Source organism: Lutjanus erythropterus, chromosome 19 (assembly GCF_056507025.1).
Source record: "Lutjanus erythropterus isolate fLutEry1 chromosome 19, fLutEry1.hap2, whole genome shotgun sequence".
NCBI lineage: Eukaryota > Metazoa > Chordata > Actinopteri > Lutjaniformes > Lutjanidae > Lutjanus > Lutjanus erythropterus.
This window is the reverse complement of record NC_139335.1, coordinates 3,023,270-3,042,607: the sequence shown is the minus strand read 5'-3', so window position 1 is coordinate 3,042,607 and position 19,338 is coordinate 3,023,270. Positions and strand designations below refer to the sequence as shown.

At 39.3% G+C, this 19,338-nt stretch overlaps 1 protein-coding gene across 1 annotated transcript; it reads left to right on the top strand.

Annotated features, from left to right (window-relative positions):
- Positions 1-392: 392 nt before the first annotated feature.
- Positions 393-14,835, top strand: hsd3b7 (hydroxy-delta-5-steroid dehydrogenase, 3 beta- and steroid delta-isomerase). Its single transcript, XM_084743828.1, has 6 exons — positions 393-612; positions 3,364-3,519; positions 8,604-8,712; positions 10,574-10,673; positions 11,900-12,062; positions 14,178-14,835. Exons 1-6 carry the CDS (start codon positions 453-455, stop codon positions 14,588-14,590), a joined length of 1,101 nt encoding a protein of 366 aa, XP_084599954.1. The 5' UTR covers positions 393-452; the 3' UTR covers positions 14,591-14,835.
- The last annotated feature ends 4,503 nt before the right edge of the window (positions 14,836-19,338 follow it).

Below are 19,338 nucleotides of genomic sequence, written 5' to 3'. Positions count from 1 at the left end.
TTTTTTTATTCTGTTGATTTTTTTGGGTCACCATTCACTTCCATTGTTTGGGAAATTCTGCAACTGCAACTAAACCCGATTTTTGATCGACATGAGGATCACTAGATCATGAGTAAATTTTAATTTTTTGGGTGAACTATCCCTTCGTGTTTTTTAAAACAAAAAACAGAAATTAGTAATTGATTACTGATATTTATAATTTTTTTTAAAACCAAATAATATCCTATTGTTTTTCCTATAATAAAGACAGTTGTAATTTGTAACTTCTTAACATTATATATGACATTACATGTACATACGTCATATATCTGACGTATGGTACAGGCCTTTCCGTCACCCCGCCCCTCTTATTTTGAAAGTCTCTCCCTCTCCTGAACCAATGGTCGCTCGCTCACCCCTCAGTCTTGCAGTGAACAGAGGATCTGCACGGTGTGAGCTGCTCTCCGCTCAGCATGTCTGAAAACCAGCGCGGACTCGTTTATCTGATCACCGGAGGATCCGGTTTCCTCGGCAGGCACCTGCTGAAGGTTCTGCTGGAGAAGGAGGGCACGCTGGTGGAGGTCCGGGTCTTTGACAAACATCCAGACTCAAGTTTAAACGAACTCAGCACAGGTAAAGACGAGCCGTCGTCGAACCCGCTGTGTTTTTTATCGCACTTTAAAGTTTTATCTCCCGTCGGCAAAATTAGACGCTTTATTAAGATGCATCCGAAGCGTTTTCTGCGTTTATCTTCTTCAGTTCGGCATTAATGCTGTCCACTGTGCTTGCTTTAATTTAATTTTAGTCTTTATAACTGGGTCACAACATCAGCGCCGCATTTCTGCTTAAAGATAGTCTGTGAAAATTCATTAGATACCCTGTCATCTTTTTTTAATATGAATATGTGGCAGGGTTTCTCATTTAATCACTGCCTTGTGTTGTAGGCAGGCTATAATTGTAATATTTCTCCTTTAGACTTTGATAAATAACCCTGCTGTCTGTCATATTATTACTGTGTCCTGGGGTGGATAACCTTAAGTTCACCCACCTTGTATCCCCTCATTGACTGACGCAGAAAGAGGTGGAAACCTCTGAATGTGCCCTTGACTTTTACATAATGCGTTTCAGTGCAGAACTGCATGGGAAAGAATATTAATTTCCCTTAACATACTGCATGGTCACTGGGTCAGTCTGCAGAGATGACAGCTGGACAGCCAACTCCCTACATATCCTGCACCAGGATAAAGATGTTACAACCTGTCATTGTATCATTTGACATGAGAACAGGATATATTAGTAGGTGTGTTAGGTTTTCCCTGGAACAGGGTGTTGTGACCTGGGGTGGTTCACATGCCATCTGCCACGTCTTTATTTCACTGACTTTATTTATTATGGGGAAAAACAGGAATAGATGCTAATATATTTCAGCACTGACATCCTGGGCTATCAAGCCCCTAAAGCTGGTGTCAGATAACATCTTTGGTGGTCCAAGTGTAAACAGAGACGAAGCAACTAAACAGAACTTAACTGTTAGACGAGAGTTGGGCAGTTTTCTCATGAATTGTTAATATGTGGTGTTTCTGTTGAAAAACGAGTTTGGCTTCTCACTAAACTGTTGACAGACGCAGAAGTGTGTTATTTGTGTCAGAATCTAAACACTTAAACTTCCGTTCATTCCTAAATGTTCATTGCAGTTTTGTTCTTTCCTTAGTCTGTCTTTCGTGTTTTGGTTCTTCTGTAAGGATTAGGGGTGTCACCATTTTTGCGCTGATTTTATGGTTTTTATGCTCTGACAGTTGTCAATTACATATTCAATTTCTTATTTGAAAAGATAGTCTCTATGGTATCAAGTGTTATATAATGTCTGGTAAACTACACTGAGAGAGATTTTTTTTTTGAAATGTAAAGCTCATTTTGCTCAATTTTTGATTTAATATTGAAACTGTGACACACCTGGTGAGGTGAAGTGTGTTAACACTAACTCTGACGTATTGGTAGCTGGATAGCAACAAGTGCATTTCACTGTTTTCATAAAATGTTGAACTGAAAGTCACAAAGAAATTGTGATGTTTGTGGAACTGTAACGTTGGCGAAGGCTCGCAGTGTGGAGAAATCTGAAACCTGAAATATCTGGTGACAACAGAGTCACTTTGTGTGTCCACAGGTCATCAGGACACAGTTCATGTCAAACTCTGAAAACACTCTAATCAAACCAAGCAAGTGTTTTATTTATTTTTTTTGTTTCCTGGTGAAAATGCATACAGTAAGTTACACAAAATACAGTAAGTGGCATTCAACAACAGTAAGCTTTTCCCCTCATCCATGTCAGAAATGTGCCCACAGCCACAATGATGCCTTTATGCCCACAGTGGAAACTGCTTTGTTCAGCTTTCATCAGTTATTGTCACACAGGACGGAGGCCTGCTGTTGATGGAGGGCAGTCTGGGCCCCCGAGGGATCAGCTGCAGTTAACACCCAGTGTGGGCCTCACTGCCTGACGAAGATAAGACGTTGGGTTTTATGTGGCTTTAGCTGGTTGATTTTCAAGCTGATTCCAATTAGTGAAGACATCTGTGATTAAACATCCATATAATTAGTCATTTTACAGAGATGGGAACGCAAACCCCAGAAGGCGTGTCTGGATGAGAACTGAGTCCAAAAGTCCAGAGCCACTGGACTCTGTCTTCTCTCGTCATCTATCAGCATTTCAAGGACATCTCAGCATGAGAACAGAGATAAACCAGGTGCAAGACCTTCATAGATGATGACAGAACTAAACATTGTTTCCTAAATGAAAAACATCACGTAAGCCCACAAAGAATTCGTCTGTGAGGAAGAGTTGGCTGGGCTCAACAGTAATGGTTGCCCACCTCTCCAGGGGCAACTGGCACGTCAGGGTAGCAAATTTAGCTACTAACTTCTCCAAACGGGCGAATTGTAAAAAAGAACTAAGTAATTTTTATGCAAAAATAGCAGAAAATGCTGTTTCCAGCCTCTTAAATATGGAGATTCCCTGCTTTTCTCCATTTATTATCATATTAAAGTGAGTATCTATCTAAAAAAAATCTAAAAAAAAAAAACTGGGTGTGGCTGGGTGTGACGATGATATATATTACACTTTTTAATAAACTGGGTGAGCTGGAGACACATGCTTTTGTGTGTTTTTTTAGATTTATTATTGTTTGAATTTCCAGAAGATGTATTACATGTTGTTGAAACCAAGCATTGTTGTCTTCTGTCAGAAGAATCCGAGTGGGAAGTTATGTAATGTTTTGGTAAACAAGGGCGTGTTGCCTTTGTTGAGTTCTTAGGAAGGCAGCCCTGATCCAGCATCACATACAGCACCATGTGGATTTTAACTGTGTCTTCCTGTTTGTCCTTCAGAACGGACAAAGGTGGTGGTCATCCAGGGGGACATCGCGGATTACAACAGCGTGCTGGAGGCCTCACGTGGGGTCGATGTCGTTATCCACACGGCCAGCCTGGTGGACGTCTGGCACAGAATCCCAGAGACACTTATCTACTCTGTTAACGTCACAGGTGAGATTTCACAGGGAGTGGCGATCCGCAGAATAATAGGGAAAAGGGATGGGGAGGAAATATCGATGGGTGATTCAGATTGGTGAACATTTTATTGTGGGAAACCACAGAACAGAGGAATGTAATATAGTACGTCCATGGAGGAAATCCACGCCTGCCTTGGGCAATTTTCAAGGCCTTGAGTTGAGGACACGAAGGAGAAAAGGTCCGCACACTCTTGGGCTCAGTTTAATTCTCATTGAAGGCAACATTTCAATCTACAAACATTGCAGTGATATTATTTGTCTTGCAGCTAAATATTTTTGCCTGGATGTGTGCACATCTGGTCCCACTTCTGAGGGACTCGGGTTCGCCCATGGTTTAAAAAACTGTTGCCATAATTAAGTTATGTTGAACATTGAGACAATACTGGCCATTATTAAACAATCATTGTTGCCCACTTCTGATGTCACTGATATTTCTTATTAAAACTCAAACCTGGGTTGCCAGGTCTGCGTTTTTCCCGCTGAATTGGAATACTATAAAGTGCTGCTGTGGGATGAGTTTTGTTGTAAGCTGGTTGGGTGAAACTATTTTGCGTGGACTCTACATTTATAATACCTGTAAATACACGTCTATATTTTAAATGAAATACACGCGAACCTGGTACACGTCATGCACACCCGCTTAAACACACAAAGACACAATGTGATGGTGCTCATCGTGTGCTGGTGTGGGTTGTGTTTGCTGTGGGCTCGGTTTGTGGGCTTGTTGTGATCTGCCATTGGGCTTGTTTTGTCACAGACGTGGCAACTCTGACTCAAACCTGGATTAAGGGCTAGTTTTCATTGCAATGTTTGTTATTTTGATTGTTCACAAATATATTTTTGCCAATTAATGTTTAGTCTAAAGATCTTATGTTTTGCAGAGTTTCTCTTTCTGTTAAAAAAAGCATGTTTGGTCATCCTGCATTTAATTGCTTAACTCTATTAGTCTGGGTTGCAATGCAGAGTCTAAGTGTCTCATGACTGTACAAATGCTGTTAAAGAGTCTATTTTTTTAGCCAGGCAAGAATTAACTTCTTATGGACACATGAAAAAGAAAGGGGGGAAAAGAACAGAAAATATACAGGCAGTTTTAGCACAAAATAACAGTAGTGGCTTTATTTTGGTTTTCTAATGGACCCAGAAAGTGTTCCTCCGTTTTTCAGGCAACAAGTGTGGTGCCGTTCACTGTAGCTGTGACTTTGACTAAATACAGTCAACTCCCAGGGTGTTTGCATTAGTCAGCTGGAATTATATGAAAAATAAATATTACAGCAGAGTCATTCTAATCAGGAAGGCAGTCGTGGCTTTATTATAGCGACTAAATCATTTAAAAATGATGACCTCAAAAATAAAATGTCAGGCTTTTCAAACCCAGACAGTACTTGTTGTTAGGATCAGTTTGTTTCTGTTCTTTGGTGTATTCATAAGATTTGTTGACAATAAGAAAATTATAAAATATCATCCAGGAAATACTGAGGCTTATTGAGTGAATTCATTGTTCCTTTGCAGTGATGAGCTGCACATGAGTCAGGAAATACCATTATTGTTGTTTTGTTGACAGCAGGACATCAGATGCTGTTGATGAAACTGAATACGGGTGGAAATGAAGATGGTCTAATCTAGATCTAGACAGAGGAAACTGTTCATGTTATTCAGCGCCTGTGTCTGAGCTCATGTCTGTGTGGGCTGTGTTGAGGCAGGGGGTCGAGGTCTGGCCTGGAAAAGTCTGTGGTGATTCAGCAAATGGACAAAAGACACTCCTGTCATCTGTTAGTTGAGAGTCAGCTATAGACGTTTCAAATTACCAAATCAGTACAATAGATCTCTCACAGTAGCTTGAATTGAATGAATAACTCACTCCCACCTGTCTGGAATCTGTCTAGTCATTGTGTTCAGTATAAAATGTACAGTAGATGAACTGACGGAGTGGTTTCACGCTGACCTCTGCTTGCACTCAATTGAAAAGGGTGGTTCGGTCTAGATTCCTGCAGTTTGGAAATATCACAAGAATTTGGTATCATCTCCCCTGTTGGTCTCAAAGGGCTTCCATCCGTGTCTTACTTCATTTTTCATTGTTACTGTTAACCCCTTCTACTTGAAGGAGTTATGAAGATAAAATCTCACTCTTATTCCCCCAAAAATATTTGTAAGACTCACAGGTACAGGGCAACAGGATAAGAGTTGAGACCATTACTGTATCTAGAGCCTGGTTTCCAGTTAGAAAATATTTTCCTGATAACCTTAAAAAATCTGTTTTCTGGCCTTCAGCTTGACTACATACCAGATACTTTAACCTCTTGTGAGCCAGCGTGGCCTCAGCGAGCTTCAGGCATGACAAGTCTGGCACTCCAGAGGACCAGGAGTACCAGGGCGCCTCAGGCACCGGAGCGCGATGCAAGTCGAGTTTAATTAAATCTAAAGCACTTGAATTAATATTGGTTTTGGAAAGGTGGAGTATTTTTGCCTTTAAGTGAAATTTGCTTGGTTTTTAGGGATCAAGATATCAGTTGGTCTGTCCACTACTCCTGTCCTGATCACAACAATTACTCGTTGGATCAGCATGAAATTTTGTACAGACATTCATGGTCTGCAGAGGATGGGTTGGTGACTTTTCATCTCGCTGCATCATCAGGTTGAAATTCCTGTTTGTTCAATACTTAAGTCGATGAGCAAATATCTGCAAAACTCATGATAATCCAATAAGCCTCAGCCGTGTGTGCTGTTAAGTGCGCATTAGCAAAAGCTGGCATGCAAACGCCCTAAACTAAAACGGTGAACATGGTCTACATAATGCCTGCTTATGTTAGCAGTGTCATAAAGCACTGGTGTGCTTAATACTGCACTCGTGTGGTGTTGGAATAAGTAGTAAGTAATTCACATGAACTCCCTCTCAAGTCAGAACAACAACTTAAGATGGCGTAGATGAAAACACATCTTGGTACACCTCTTGTGAAGTTGTTGTCTGTCACCATCATATATGCAGAAACATGTCAGATGAAACTAAGTGTTCAGTTGACGCCTTCTTATTAATTCACATATTGCATATCGTTTTTTTTTTTTTTTGCATTTGTACAGTAATATTATATTAAGTTGTAGCCACTAGTGGCTGTCTGTGTAGGGTGGCCTTGATTAGTAATAAAAGTTATTATTAGCGTTAACCCTGATAACAAAACAGATAAAGCAACATTTTAAATGCATTTAGGGAGGGTACTGTTGTCCAGCAATCGGACGAAATCAATTTTATATTTCCACATTACAACTTAAAAGCTCCTGAATGCGTCAATGTCAGGAGAACGGCCTGCCACCTTGGGAAACGGGACCATCTGAGGAGTATGTGAATGCATCATTTATACAGCTTCAGAGAGAGAGAGACAGACAGATGACTGCAGACTCTTAATCTTGTTTGTTCAGCCGGCAAACAGAGTCGTACATTATCTGTCATCTTGGAGACTTACCTTCATCTTATAAAGGAAAAACATGAATCTGATAGATGTCACACAAATCCACATATCTGTTTTTCTGTCTGTTTTCAAGCCAATCATATTGTTTTGTATTTTCTATTATCAAGGTCTTTTGAAGTTCTGAAAATCAGAGGGATCATTGCTTTTCTCACAGTTGCTGTATAATTAAAATAGGATGATTATCATTCTTGAAACACATTCCAGCACGCTGTCAGCAGGTCTTCTTTCATCCTCTGCCAGACTGGACCAGATGTACAGTACGTCTCTCCTCTTGTCTCCTACTCCCTCTGTGACCCTGTTTAACTTCAGGCCGCTTACGGTCAAACAGTCTTTATATGGAAAGCTGGAGAGATCTTTAACTGAGTATTGGAACAGTGACAAGAGGTTTCCTCCACTTCACAGTGACCGTAGTTCTTTCCACTGCGCATCCACTGTCGAGCTAATAGAGACCAGGTGTCCGAATGACATGTTTTCTTCCTCTCTTTTAAACAGAACACATGATTCTTTCCTTCTTTTGACTTCATTTCCTGTTTGTCCTCCTCTTCAAAGGGATTGTCTGGATCTTTTGAAGTGGGGTTTTACGAGGATTTAGCTGTAGTCAGTGTATTGCCTACAGTCGATGACAATCAGCAGCGAAATGTATTTTAGCCACCTACAAAAAAAACAAACTTCACCCTGCTGTCAGACAGCCTTTCAGACAGGAAACCGTTGTTATATAAGCCAAATATTGCTCTCTCCAAAATCACTGAACTTCAAACGGTAATTTTACAGATTATACTTGAACTGTTACTGATTTTTGTGGGTTGCTAAAATACGTTTTGCTGCTGACCCTGTCCACAGCAGTAGTTTGCTAAGCTTCCTGCACCGGTACTCCTGGGAGTGCGCTGACCACCGTGTACTGTAGATTATTCACTGATTAATGCTAAGTGCCACGTACAACCCCATTTCAAAAACTCTGAACTATCCCTTTAAGTGTTAAAATGGCTTTTCAAGACTTTAATCTTGCACAGTAGGTTACAGTGTGTGTCTTTCATTTTGACTCTTAAATTCATCTTTAATTCAGATACAGAGGAGCAGGGCTGCAACTAACTATTTATTTAATCATCGATTCATCCGGCGATTATTTTCTCCATTATTGAATTCGTTGTTTGGTAAATAAAATGTCAGAAAGTGCTTGATTATTTTTTGCCAAAAGTCTAAGATGACGTCCTCAGCTCAGCGATACTGAGTTTTCTGTCATAGAGGAGTTAAGAATCAAAAAATATTTACATTTAAGAAGCTGAAATCAGAGAATTTAGACTTTTTTTTCTTAGAAATTACTCAAACCAACTAATCGATTATAAATATAGTTGATGATTCGTTTAATAATCGATTAAAAACCATTAATTGTTGCAGCTCTACAAAGGTCTATTCAAAACTTTTCAGATTTGTCTGTCTCAGCTCTTGAGATAGACACACTGCAGAAATCAAACTGTGTCAAAAGCAGCTACGTGGCTTTGGAGGAATGAGAAACTGTGTTAGCCAAAAAGGATTTAGCCTCGTCCAGCCAACGCCAGCATCCTGCAACTCCTCAGTGAGAATGTTTTTCTCTTTTTAGGAACGGAGAATGTGATCAATGCCTGTGTGGAGTGTGGCATCCAGGCCCTGGTCTACACCAGCAGCATGGAAGTCATCGGGCCCAACATCAACGGAGACCCATTCATCAGGTGAGGCTCATGTAATTCTGTGTTAACTTTATTCTGCTGACCAAGTGACCCAGTGTCCAAGTCCAAAAGTTGTCCTCACTGAGCGCACTCAGTTGCACTTTCCTCCCCTGCTTTGAGAAATGCTTTGGCTCTTTCAGTTACGTGACTGTGGTCACTATCTCATATCTGTTATTTCTTTACTCTTGTGTGCACCATCATGGAAAACCCTACACATGCACAGAAAAGATATGATTGGGTGGAGTCATAACACACAGTATTCAGTACCCTAGTGGTCTTATCAAGGGGGATTCAAAGTCCTTTGGGTTGAACGAATATGGAATAAAAAAGGAACAGAAAACAGGAGCCATTGTCTTTATTCAGACTCGCTCTGTCACAGTGACGTGATACCGATGTTTTGCATCTTGCCTGCAGCTCACAACATGTCTGTACCTTTAACACTTTACCAGTTGTCCTGACATTATGTAAAACCGCTGCTGCAGTGCTCGGTGACACTTGTCAAACATGAATAAGCTCAGTTACATAACACTCATGCGTAATGTCCCGTTCGTCCCAATTTCCACATACAAAAGGAGGTAACTGCTGCTGCTGACATGTAGAAGAATGCTGTTTCTAAATACCGGTTGTCTCAGAGGGTGTCTGCACCAACCAAGACAGTGCATTGTTTGTTCCTGAGTAATTGGTGCAAGGATGCACAGAAACCGTGACAAAAACAGTTGTGGCAAAATAAAAACAGAGACTGTTGTGAGTCAACGCTGCATGATAACAAACGTCCCGTTTCCAAGCACTGTGTTTATGTAATATAGGTATAGGGCGTGGTGAGACACTGTGAGACTGTTTACAGGTATGTGTAGTAAACATCATGATCATGTCACAGGGTTAGCTGGAGGCAAACACAAATCAGCTCAGGCTGGTAGGCCACATTATCAAGCAAAAATGTCCTCTTGCTGTGTTGTTGGGTGCCAGAATGGCTCAAAAGTGAAGTTTTACTGCATACCAGCTGTCATTACCAGTCAAAAAAAATAAAAAAATAAAGAAAAAACAAAGTCAGCTCTGCTTAAACACAATAAGCATTTCCCAATGGGCTTCTGAATTCAAGTTTCTCCCTTTGGAGGCCAGTGAATGCCTGGAAACCAGATAGCCATTAAAAAAACACTGAAAAATCTAAAACACCAAGGAATTCTATGGAAAGTGGTTCATAGTATGGTACAACAAAATATACGTGATTAGTAGTGATTGGGTTAAAATATGAAAAAAAATAGTGGTATGATCCTTTACAGAGGTTAACAGATGTGGATCTTAGGTGCCAAAAACAAGCGATGAAAAATCCTGCAAACTTCCTGTGTCCATCTGGCATGAGCAAGAATCATGACATCCTTCCAGATGGCGCGTGTGTGTGTTTGTTTGCCCATTTCCGTGTGTGTGTTTGTTTGCCCATTTCTTTGTGTGTGTTTATGTGTGTGTGTGCATGTGAGTTTGCACTGCATAGCTACAAGTATAGCTACAGCTGCTCCTCAGAACAATAACGCTATTTGGCAAACCCTCTGTAGTCACATCACAAGATTAAGTCACAGTGTAAGAATGAATCTTTGTCTGCTCTTGTTGGAAAGACGGTCTCTGCCCGAGCACTTCAAATGCAAACAAGCTGATGTGAAAGCAAAATAAGCAAAAACGTACGAAGAAACCTGACAGTCTCGTTGGTTTGAAGTTTTTTCCTTTCTAACTCTCCATATCCCCTCCCTCTGCAAGTTCTCTCTGTGAGCTGCAGTTTCCATTTAAACACATTCCTCTCATACATGTGGCAGGGTCAAGAAAACACTCTGTATACTTTCTCTGGACTGGTTCTTTGTCTCTTTTTGTACAGGGGTGACGAAGACACACCTTACAATGTGTACCACACTATGGCTTATCCAAAGAGCAAGGCAAAGGCAGAGAAAATCATACTTGAAGCAAATGGAAACAAGGTATTCTGTGTTTTATAATATTTATTTCACAAATGAATTGTTAGATTTTCTGGTGTTTATATTGTTAAACTCATTCTGCAAGCTCACACTGGACAAGAGTGGGAAAAGCAAAATCAAAGTGAGGCAGATTTATTAAAGCTACTGCAAGGAACTTTCTTATTTTGCTGATTTTGGAGGCCGCTGTGGATGAAAGTGGTTGTGCTTCCACCATAATGTCCACGAAAAGCTTGTTTCATGTTAATTAGAGTTCATATTGAATGTTCGCTGGATGAGTTGGTGTCTGTTTATGAGTCATAAGAAATCATTAATAATCTTTTAGAAGGAGTAGATGTTTATAACGGTTAAATTGAGCAAAGTGTTAATGGAGTTTGGCAGGAAGTACAGCAGGCAGTCAGTGAACTCAAACTCTAGTGTGTGTATTTTCAGAGCAGTGCACTTCTGTTTTCAGGATAACAGGCTGATCTTTACATTGACAAACAACTGACAGTTATAAACAGCTGATCTACTGACAGTGTAGGACTCACCGCCGCTTGTTATTGCCAAATTCCAGTGTTTAGCTTGTGTTCCTGCAGCCTGCCTGCAAAGGAAAACAACTGACTTCAACGATAGGTCACTTATTAAATAAATAATATACAGTCTATGAATCTACCTAGCTATTTGGACTGCAGTACTCATTTTTGGCTGTGCAGTTGCTACATATTCTTCCTTTAAGAACTCCCTGCAGTAGCTTTAAAACTGCTGCGTTCAGTTTACAGGCACACTGACAAAACCAAAAAAGTAAACAACTGTGCTGAAATGATAATCATAAAGCCACAATGATGCAATGGAATCCATAAAAGCTGCACATGCAGAATAAAAGAAAAATGTATTGGCATCCAGATATGTGCATTAATGTTTTAGTACTATATGGCTGAATATCAGATTCTGTACTTTATTATATTGACCTTATCTTCAGCTTCATGCTGGGTAGCAATCAGAGAGCTGTAAAAGTTTTGTAACTGCGTGTGCTTACTTGGAATCCAGCTTGGAAAAAACATTGTGGGGGAATATCTTGTGCAACTTTGCCACAAAATGCCAGATCACCCCCTCTGTGGTCTTTCTGTTGTGTCACTTTTTCAGTCGAAATCCACAGAAACCTACTCTTTGACCACTCTGTGTAAATGTTTTATTTCTGTGTGCCTCCCATCTGATTACTAACACAGTTTTATGGTTTGTCTCGTGTGCAGGTGAAGGGTGGAAAATGTTTATACACGTGCTCTCTGAGGCCAACAGGGATCTATGGGGAGGGACACGAGCTCATGAAAGACTTCTACAAGCAGGCTGTGCAGAGGGGAGGTGTGATCGTTGGAGGTGTCCCAGAAAACTCTGAACACGGGCGAGTGTATGCAGGTAAAATTACTGTTTTAGTGAGTCATAAGCACAACTTTAGAGACACGTCAGAGTTCCCCAGTGTAGCCTGGGAATCTTCAAACCTCTTCTCTATTTTTAACTCCGAAAGCAAAGGTATAAAAAAACCCAACTGCAAAGGAGAACCTAAAAAAAGCCACAAATTATGACTTATTTTCACACCAGGACTAAAAGCAGAAGTGCAGTTTTCAGGCAAAAGCACTTCTGCTGCATTTCACAGAAGCTCATGTTGTTTACAGCTAACATTGACTATAATATAAACACACATATATATACCAAACTTTCACTACACTTCATAAGTCAGCCAACAAGGTATCCTCTGAGGACAAAATTAGAGCTTCTCTAGTCATAATGTGCAGACTGAACAGTGTCATTACATGAATCTCCAGCCAGATGTCATCAGCCTCAACATGGTGGTCTTCAGTACTGATGAGGTTTTGTTAGTGATGGTATCAGCTGTTGCTCTTGACACCGTACATCATTCACAAACTGTAGCAAACTTTCCGCTGACGTTAAAGCTGATGTCAGTGTGATGTGGTCAGAGCGATTGGAGCAACTAAACACATTTACTCAACTGTTGTACTTGCACACAGTGTACTTGATATGATGGAGATGTGTCTTTCACACCGTTAGGTTGATCTGACAGCACTAGTTTTATATTCAACATTGGTTAATATCATAAAACGTTTTCAAAAACGTCTTGATTCAGCTTGATGACACAGTATTTAAAAAATGAACATAAATTTGTAAAGTCTCATATATCTTCAGAGACAGGCACACAAATGAACTAAGACTCTTATATTTCCAACAGACCAACCAGTGAAAAGCTCATTTGAAAGCATCTGACTCCGCTGGAGTTTCTTGCTCCTCTTAACCCCAACCACCCAGCTGCACCTCCTGCACACACAGCCCCCTGTTCATTCTCCAGTCAGCACCTGCAAGCTTTTCCCTCCAGTGCACCGTTCACAGCCATTTGCACTCCCCATGTATTGACTGTCAGCCTATCAGCAGCCAGCCTGCTCAGTCTGCCACACGCCTGTCACTTGTCTGCTCATTTACCCTTCAGTACTTAACACCAGTCAGTTTGCCCTTGTAGTTTGTGCTCCTGCCTGCTTCTTATCCCACCTGTTTGCATGTTTTGCCTTTCTTGGATTTTGATCTGTTCATGCTTACCTGTTTTGAACCTTTGCATGATGCCTCTGTGCGGTGGTTTTGACCCCTGGAACAGGCTGTACTTTGCTCTGCATGAAAACAGTGTTTGCTTCACTCTGTCCTGTGATTCTGCATGTGTGTCCTCTCTGGTTAATGACCGCTTCCTCCTCATATTTAATCTAGCTGCATCTGATAACAGAAAATTCACTCCCCTTTCTATGTGGAAAACTGCACTCTGTTATCTGTGTTAATATCAACAGAACTAAGGCTGAATTTTATTTCAAGGTGTGGTTACATGCCTTTGTATCTGCTAAGAAAATATTTACATGTAAGAAACTTGGAGAGATCCTGCTCTGAACTCCTGACTTTGTAAACAAAATGAATTCCCAGACCTCTCCCTTCTGTGAGATGCAAAAAAGAAGCAGGAACTTACTTTCATTTTTTTTCTCCTGATTTTAACATCACAGTATCTTACAGTTTCTTACATTCCTGTCTTTAAAAGTTTCATTTAATAAAAGACAAATAGTCCAACCAATCACAACACAACAGAGGAGCACCATATCATTATAATATAAAGCATTCATATTTTATTCTTAAGTCCTCAAAAAGAAATAGTACCAATCCTCCTAAATTCATTCGCAGCATTTGGCCATGAGAAATTCTTTTATTTTCATGATTTATAATGTTTTATTTATCATTTATTTATCCAGCTGCTGTATATATATATATTTTGTGCATGTTTTTTGTTTTTGTGAATGTGAAAAGATGTAAAACAAAACAAACCTGGCATCACCAGACAATTTGAATTATCAAAGTTATTATCTAAGTATCTGGTTCCCTGACTAAAACAACAGTAGTGGTGAATCAGTATTTATACTAAGGTAAATATTTGGAGTATTTCTCACTCCTTCAGTCTGGTATTCACCTATTTGTTTGTGTTTCTAGGCAACGTGGCTTGGATGCATGTACTAGCAGCCCGAGCCCTGAGGGAGCGACCAGAGTCGGTGGGAGGCGAAGCCTTCTTTTGCTACGATGACTCGCCCTACAAGAGCTACGAGGACTTCAACATGCAGTTCCTCTCCACGTTTAACTTCCGAAGGGTCCGCATGCCCACGGTGGTCATCTGGTTCATGGCCATGGTGAATGACATGCTCCGCTGGATGCTCAGCCCCGTGTACAACTTCACGCCGTTGCTGAACCGTTACACCTTGGCCGTGGCTTGCACCTCCTTCACTGTCAAGACAGACAAAGCCCTGCGTCACTTCCAGTACCGTCCCCTGTATGACTGGGATGAGTGTCTAACCCGCACGAAGAAATGGGTTGACATGTTTCCACAGGAGAATTCCAAAGACTCTTGATGTGACATCAGCTACTGCAACACACATCAGAAGCTGCTAGACGTGCAGGACTCCAGATACTTAAAGGAGAAACCTGCTATAACACCTGCTATAAGGTGACAGTTAGGGCTGAGTATCATTTAAAATTACAGTACCAGTACCAGTACTAGTACCCTTAAAGTGATACAGATACCAATGTAGTACTTCATTCGATATCTTTTTTCAAAGGTTCTTCCTGATGAGGAATTCTTGCGGTGATTGTCTGCAGGTATCGACTGTAGAAGTTCTGATGCTACTTGGTACTGGGTTATTTTAGTTGATACCGTCAGGGTATTGAGTAGTGATACTCAGCCCTAGTGACAATATAAAGCAAACAGTATTACATAGTTATATTTCCATTAATCAAGTCTAGCATTCTCAGCTTGAATGATGAAAGCATTTGTTAGGATGATGCACATATGTTAACCGCCATGTTTAACAACTGTCATTTATAACAAATGTTAACATTTACATGCATTTACTACACATATATGGACTTAGATCTGTATTTTAATAATATATACATCAGTATTTTATGTTGCATAATTTAAAGAATGTTTTTATAATGAAATTATGAGTATGTGTCATGTATAGTTTGTTAAATTTTTGTAATTTTAAATAAAGATTATTTATATTTACTTGTGATTTTACACTTACATGCTGCATTTTCCTGTTTTTCTTTCCATAACTCAGCTCAATTAAAGATCCAGTATGTAGGATTTACAAGGATTCATTGGCAGAATATGGCTTAAATTAAATATTACATTCATAAGCATGTGTTCATCGGTGTATAATCACCTGAAAATAAGAACTGTTGCGTTTTCCTTAACTTAGAATCATCCTAGAAAGGGCAAACCGAACACTGGATCTAGATATGGCTTTCACATTTTAAGGCCACCACAGGTTCTCCTACATGTTTGTAAGGGGAGACTGAGATAAAGTATTTGGAATCTGCAAGCTTCCCACTAGATGCTGCTAAATCCTACCAGAGGTATCGTACAGATACCTGTGGGAAAAAAAAAAGAAGACGGGTAAAAATAGAAGTACTGATTCAACTTCTTTTCTCAAGTAACAGTGAAAAGGTGCATTCTCAGAAATGTACTCAGTATAAAAGTAAAGCCGTCCTCTGAAGGACATTTCCGTCTCTGCACAAAGGTAACTGAAGCCCACCTCTGTCCCATGCTCGAGTTTTCCTCTCTGTCTGTTTCATTTCGTTATGTCTTGGACACCATTTTGTCTTCTGTCTTTTACATCATTTTCATCTTGTAATGTCATTTTGTCTTGTTACATCTTAACCTTGTTTTCTTTGTTAAGTCTGTCTTGCATGACACACCAAGGAGTCGTCTTTTCTGCATGTTACCGTCCCATCCATTCAAGTTGAAATCAGTCTTCATGTTGGGAAGACCACGTGCAATGATGCAAAATAAAGATCAATATTACTTTATATTACTTAATATTACTTTTATATTACTTTAAAACTATGGTAGCAAACCTGTTTTGAAAATGTGACGAGCAGAAAGTACAGGAATTTGTATTCAAATATAGGAAGTAAAAGTAAAAAAAACAAGCTGAATTCTACACACTGGCCCTTAAAATATTTAATTGTTGTGTGCAGTTTACCTAATAATGAAAGTTTGTGCCGGAGACGTGACTCATGAGCTTAAATCACTGATTTTGTTTCAGTGTATATATTCGGTGTTTCCCCAAAATGCTTTCTGGACACACATGCTTCTCCACCTCTTGATTTCCATGGAGACAACAAACTTTGTTTACCCAAAGGGTGAGTTTCTGTGGGCACGCTTGTGGAAACCTCCCATCAGACTTTATGATGACCAGCTGGAAAACGTTTACTTGTATGACGAAGGCTTATTATAAGGGAGTTCCCTTGCAGAATACTGCTGTTACAACTGGGTGTCCCTCATCTCTGTGGTTTTCCATGGCAATCATCACAATATTTACATGACTGCTGGTAAGAAAATGAATCCAGAGCAATGACTCATAATCCCCAAACAAACCTCTTACACTATACTCTCGCTTAACAAAACAGAGCAATTAGAAGTTGTGAGACTTGAAGGGCTCCTCGCTTATAAAATTACCTACAAGAGGAAGGCTAAAAACTTTCATTTTCAGTATTTACTCACTGTTTTCAATAATTACAAAGGGTCATGTAGCAATTTCAGTGTAATCTTAACTGACTATTCAGCCTCAATCCAGTGAATTGTTTTACATTGTTTTCCCTTTCTAGCAAAGCTAATAATGTGATACTGAAGCAGGGAACTTAACCTAACCTATATACACTGCCTGGCCAAAAAAAGTCACCACCTGGATTTAACTAAACAAACATGTGAGAGCCTCCCATTGGATAATTACTGCAGTGATTAATATGTTTCAGCTGGTAACAAGTTATTGAACCCTAACTGATGCAGTGAGCAGCTTCTCACTTCTTAAACAACCACGTCAGAAGACATATTCTGTGATCGAGGAAAAGATGTTCCTCTGTTACAGAAGAGTCAAATTATTGTCCTGCATCAAGCAAAGAAAACATCTAAGATTGATGAAACTACTAAAACTGGGTTAAGAAGTGTCAACACATTATTAAAACCTGAGGAGGAAATGTGGTCAGAAAAAAAAAATCTTGAATGATCATGATCATTTAAATGTTTTGTGAAATCACATTGTAAAAAATCAACAGTAGAACTCAGGGCACACAATGTGAAGAGAACTCAAGGGATCAGGACTAAACAGCTGTGGAGCCTGAAGTAAACCACTTATCAGTGAGGCTGATCAGACAAAAAGGCTTCAGTTTGCAAGGGAGCATAAAGATTGGACTCTGGAGTGATGGAAAAAGGTCATGTGGTCTGATGAGTCCAGATTTACCCTGTTCCAGAGTGATGGGGGCATCAGGGTAAGAAGGGAGGCGAATGAAGTGATGCTCCCATCATGCCTAGTGCCTACAGTACAAGCCTGTGGGGGCAGTGTTATGATCTGGGGTTACTTCAGTCGCTCAGGTCGAGGTTCAGCAACTTTATGAGTCCAAAAACTGAGATCAGCTCACTACCTGAATATACTGAATGAACAGGTTTTTACATCAATGGATTTTTTTCTTCCCTGATGACACGGACATATTCCAAGATTGGAATGTCAGGATTCATCAGGCTCAGATTGTGAAAGAGAGGTTCAGGGAGCAGGAGACATCATTTTTCCAGACCTGAACCCCACTGAGAATCTTTGGGATGTCCTGGAGAAGACTTTACACAGCGGTCCGACTCTCCCATCATCAATACAAGATCTTAAAAATTAAAGCAACTCTGGACAGAAATAAATGTTGTGACATTACATAAACTTATCAAAACGATGTCATGGAGAATGGATTCTGTAAACAAAGCTAAAGTCAGTCCAATAAAATATCAGAGTGTGCGACTTTGGTTTTGGCCAGGCAGTGCATATTACATGTAGCATCAGCCTACAGCATCATCATTATTATTATTATTATTATTATTATTATTATTATTATTATTATTATTATTATTATTATTAATATTATGAACCTGTCTCAGTGAGAATCTAAGAAAAGGTGTGTGTGCGTGTGTTTAAAAGATGTATTTTGGTGAATCACTTCAACCCATAGTCCATAAACACTCAGCCACAAAGTGGATGGTGCCCTCTACTGGTTCAAGTAACACATATCAGTAAGTGAAAAACATCCTGGTGACTGATTTTTCAATGCTTCTATTTTTAGATCATGTTTATGTGTCTTCCTATTATTGTTTGAACTTCAGGAATGTCTGTTTTTTTCTAATTTAAGTTACCTTTTGTTTGCAACTTTGTAACTTCTTCATAAAAAGTAGGGTACATTATTAAGGGTGCTTCACAAATAAACACCTTTGGTTACTTGAGATGCTCTCATGGATTCGGTGTTGGAAAGTAACTAAGTACATTTATTCAACTACTGTACGTAAGTACAATTTTGACATACTTTTACTTTACTTGAGTATTTCCATTTTACTTTATACTTCGATTCCACTACATTTCAGTATGTCTCTCTCCCTTTCCTTCATCCTCTATCCTTTGTTTAGTTTTTTTTAGTAACCTGCCCTGATCTTCCCCACGTACACGTCATAATGAGAGACTCTAGAGGTCAAAAAGTAACTCAGTAACTCAGAGTTACATGGTTTAGTAACTGTAATATTAATACTGTTTTGGAAATCATAATCCCTTACACTACTTATTACTGGAAAAAATAATTATATTACCACCCAACACTGATTATTTATTTGTTTGTTTGCTTGTCTGTTTTTTTTTTATTTACTTATTTCTTTCTCTGGAACAGTGCAAATCAATAAACTACTATATTACTGTGTTACTGTAAATATACCAGAATTAACCAAAAGGCTGGTTTGAGATGTAAAGTTGGGAACCTAAAATCAATATAAAAAGTAAGAATTAAGAGACAAGTTATAACAACAATTCTAAAGGAATGCTAACTACAGTAAAAACAGAAAACAGACAGTATTAATCAGATAACATACATAGGCAGTAATAAAAGCAGAGTAATAAATACATGAAAGAAAAATAAAATAAATCATAATGAATACTTTTTCTTTGGATACTTTAAGTGTATTTTGCTGATAATACTTTTGTACTTTTATTTAAGGAATATTTTAATTACAGGGCTTTTTATTTTTGCTTTTCCTTAAGTAGAAGCCCTTACTATTTCTACCACCACTAAA

Bases quoted from the DNA above. Each gene is read 5' to 3' on its own strand.
- hsd3b7 (XM_084743828.1), top strand. From the start codon at position 453: ATGTCTGAAAACCAGCGCGGACTCGTTTATCTGATCACCGGAGGATCC. The intron at 3,520-8,603 runs GTGAGATTTCAC...TTCTCTTTTTAG, and splicing joins CTACTCTGTTAACGTCACAG to GAACGGAGAATGTGATCAAT. The intron at 8,713-10,573 runs GTGAGGCTCATG...CTTTTTGTACAG, and splicing joins AACGGAGACCCATTCATCAG to GGGTGACGAAGACACACCTT.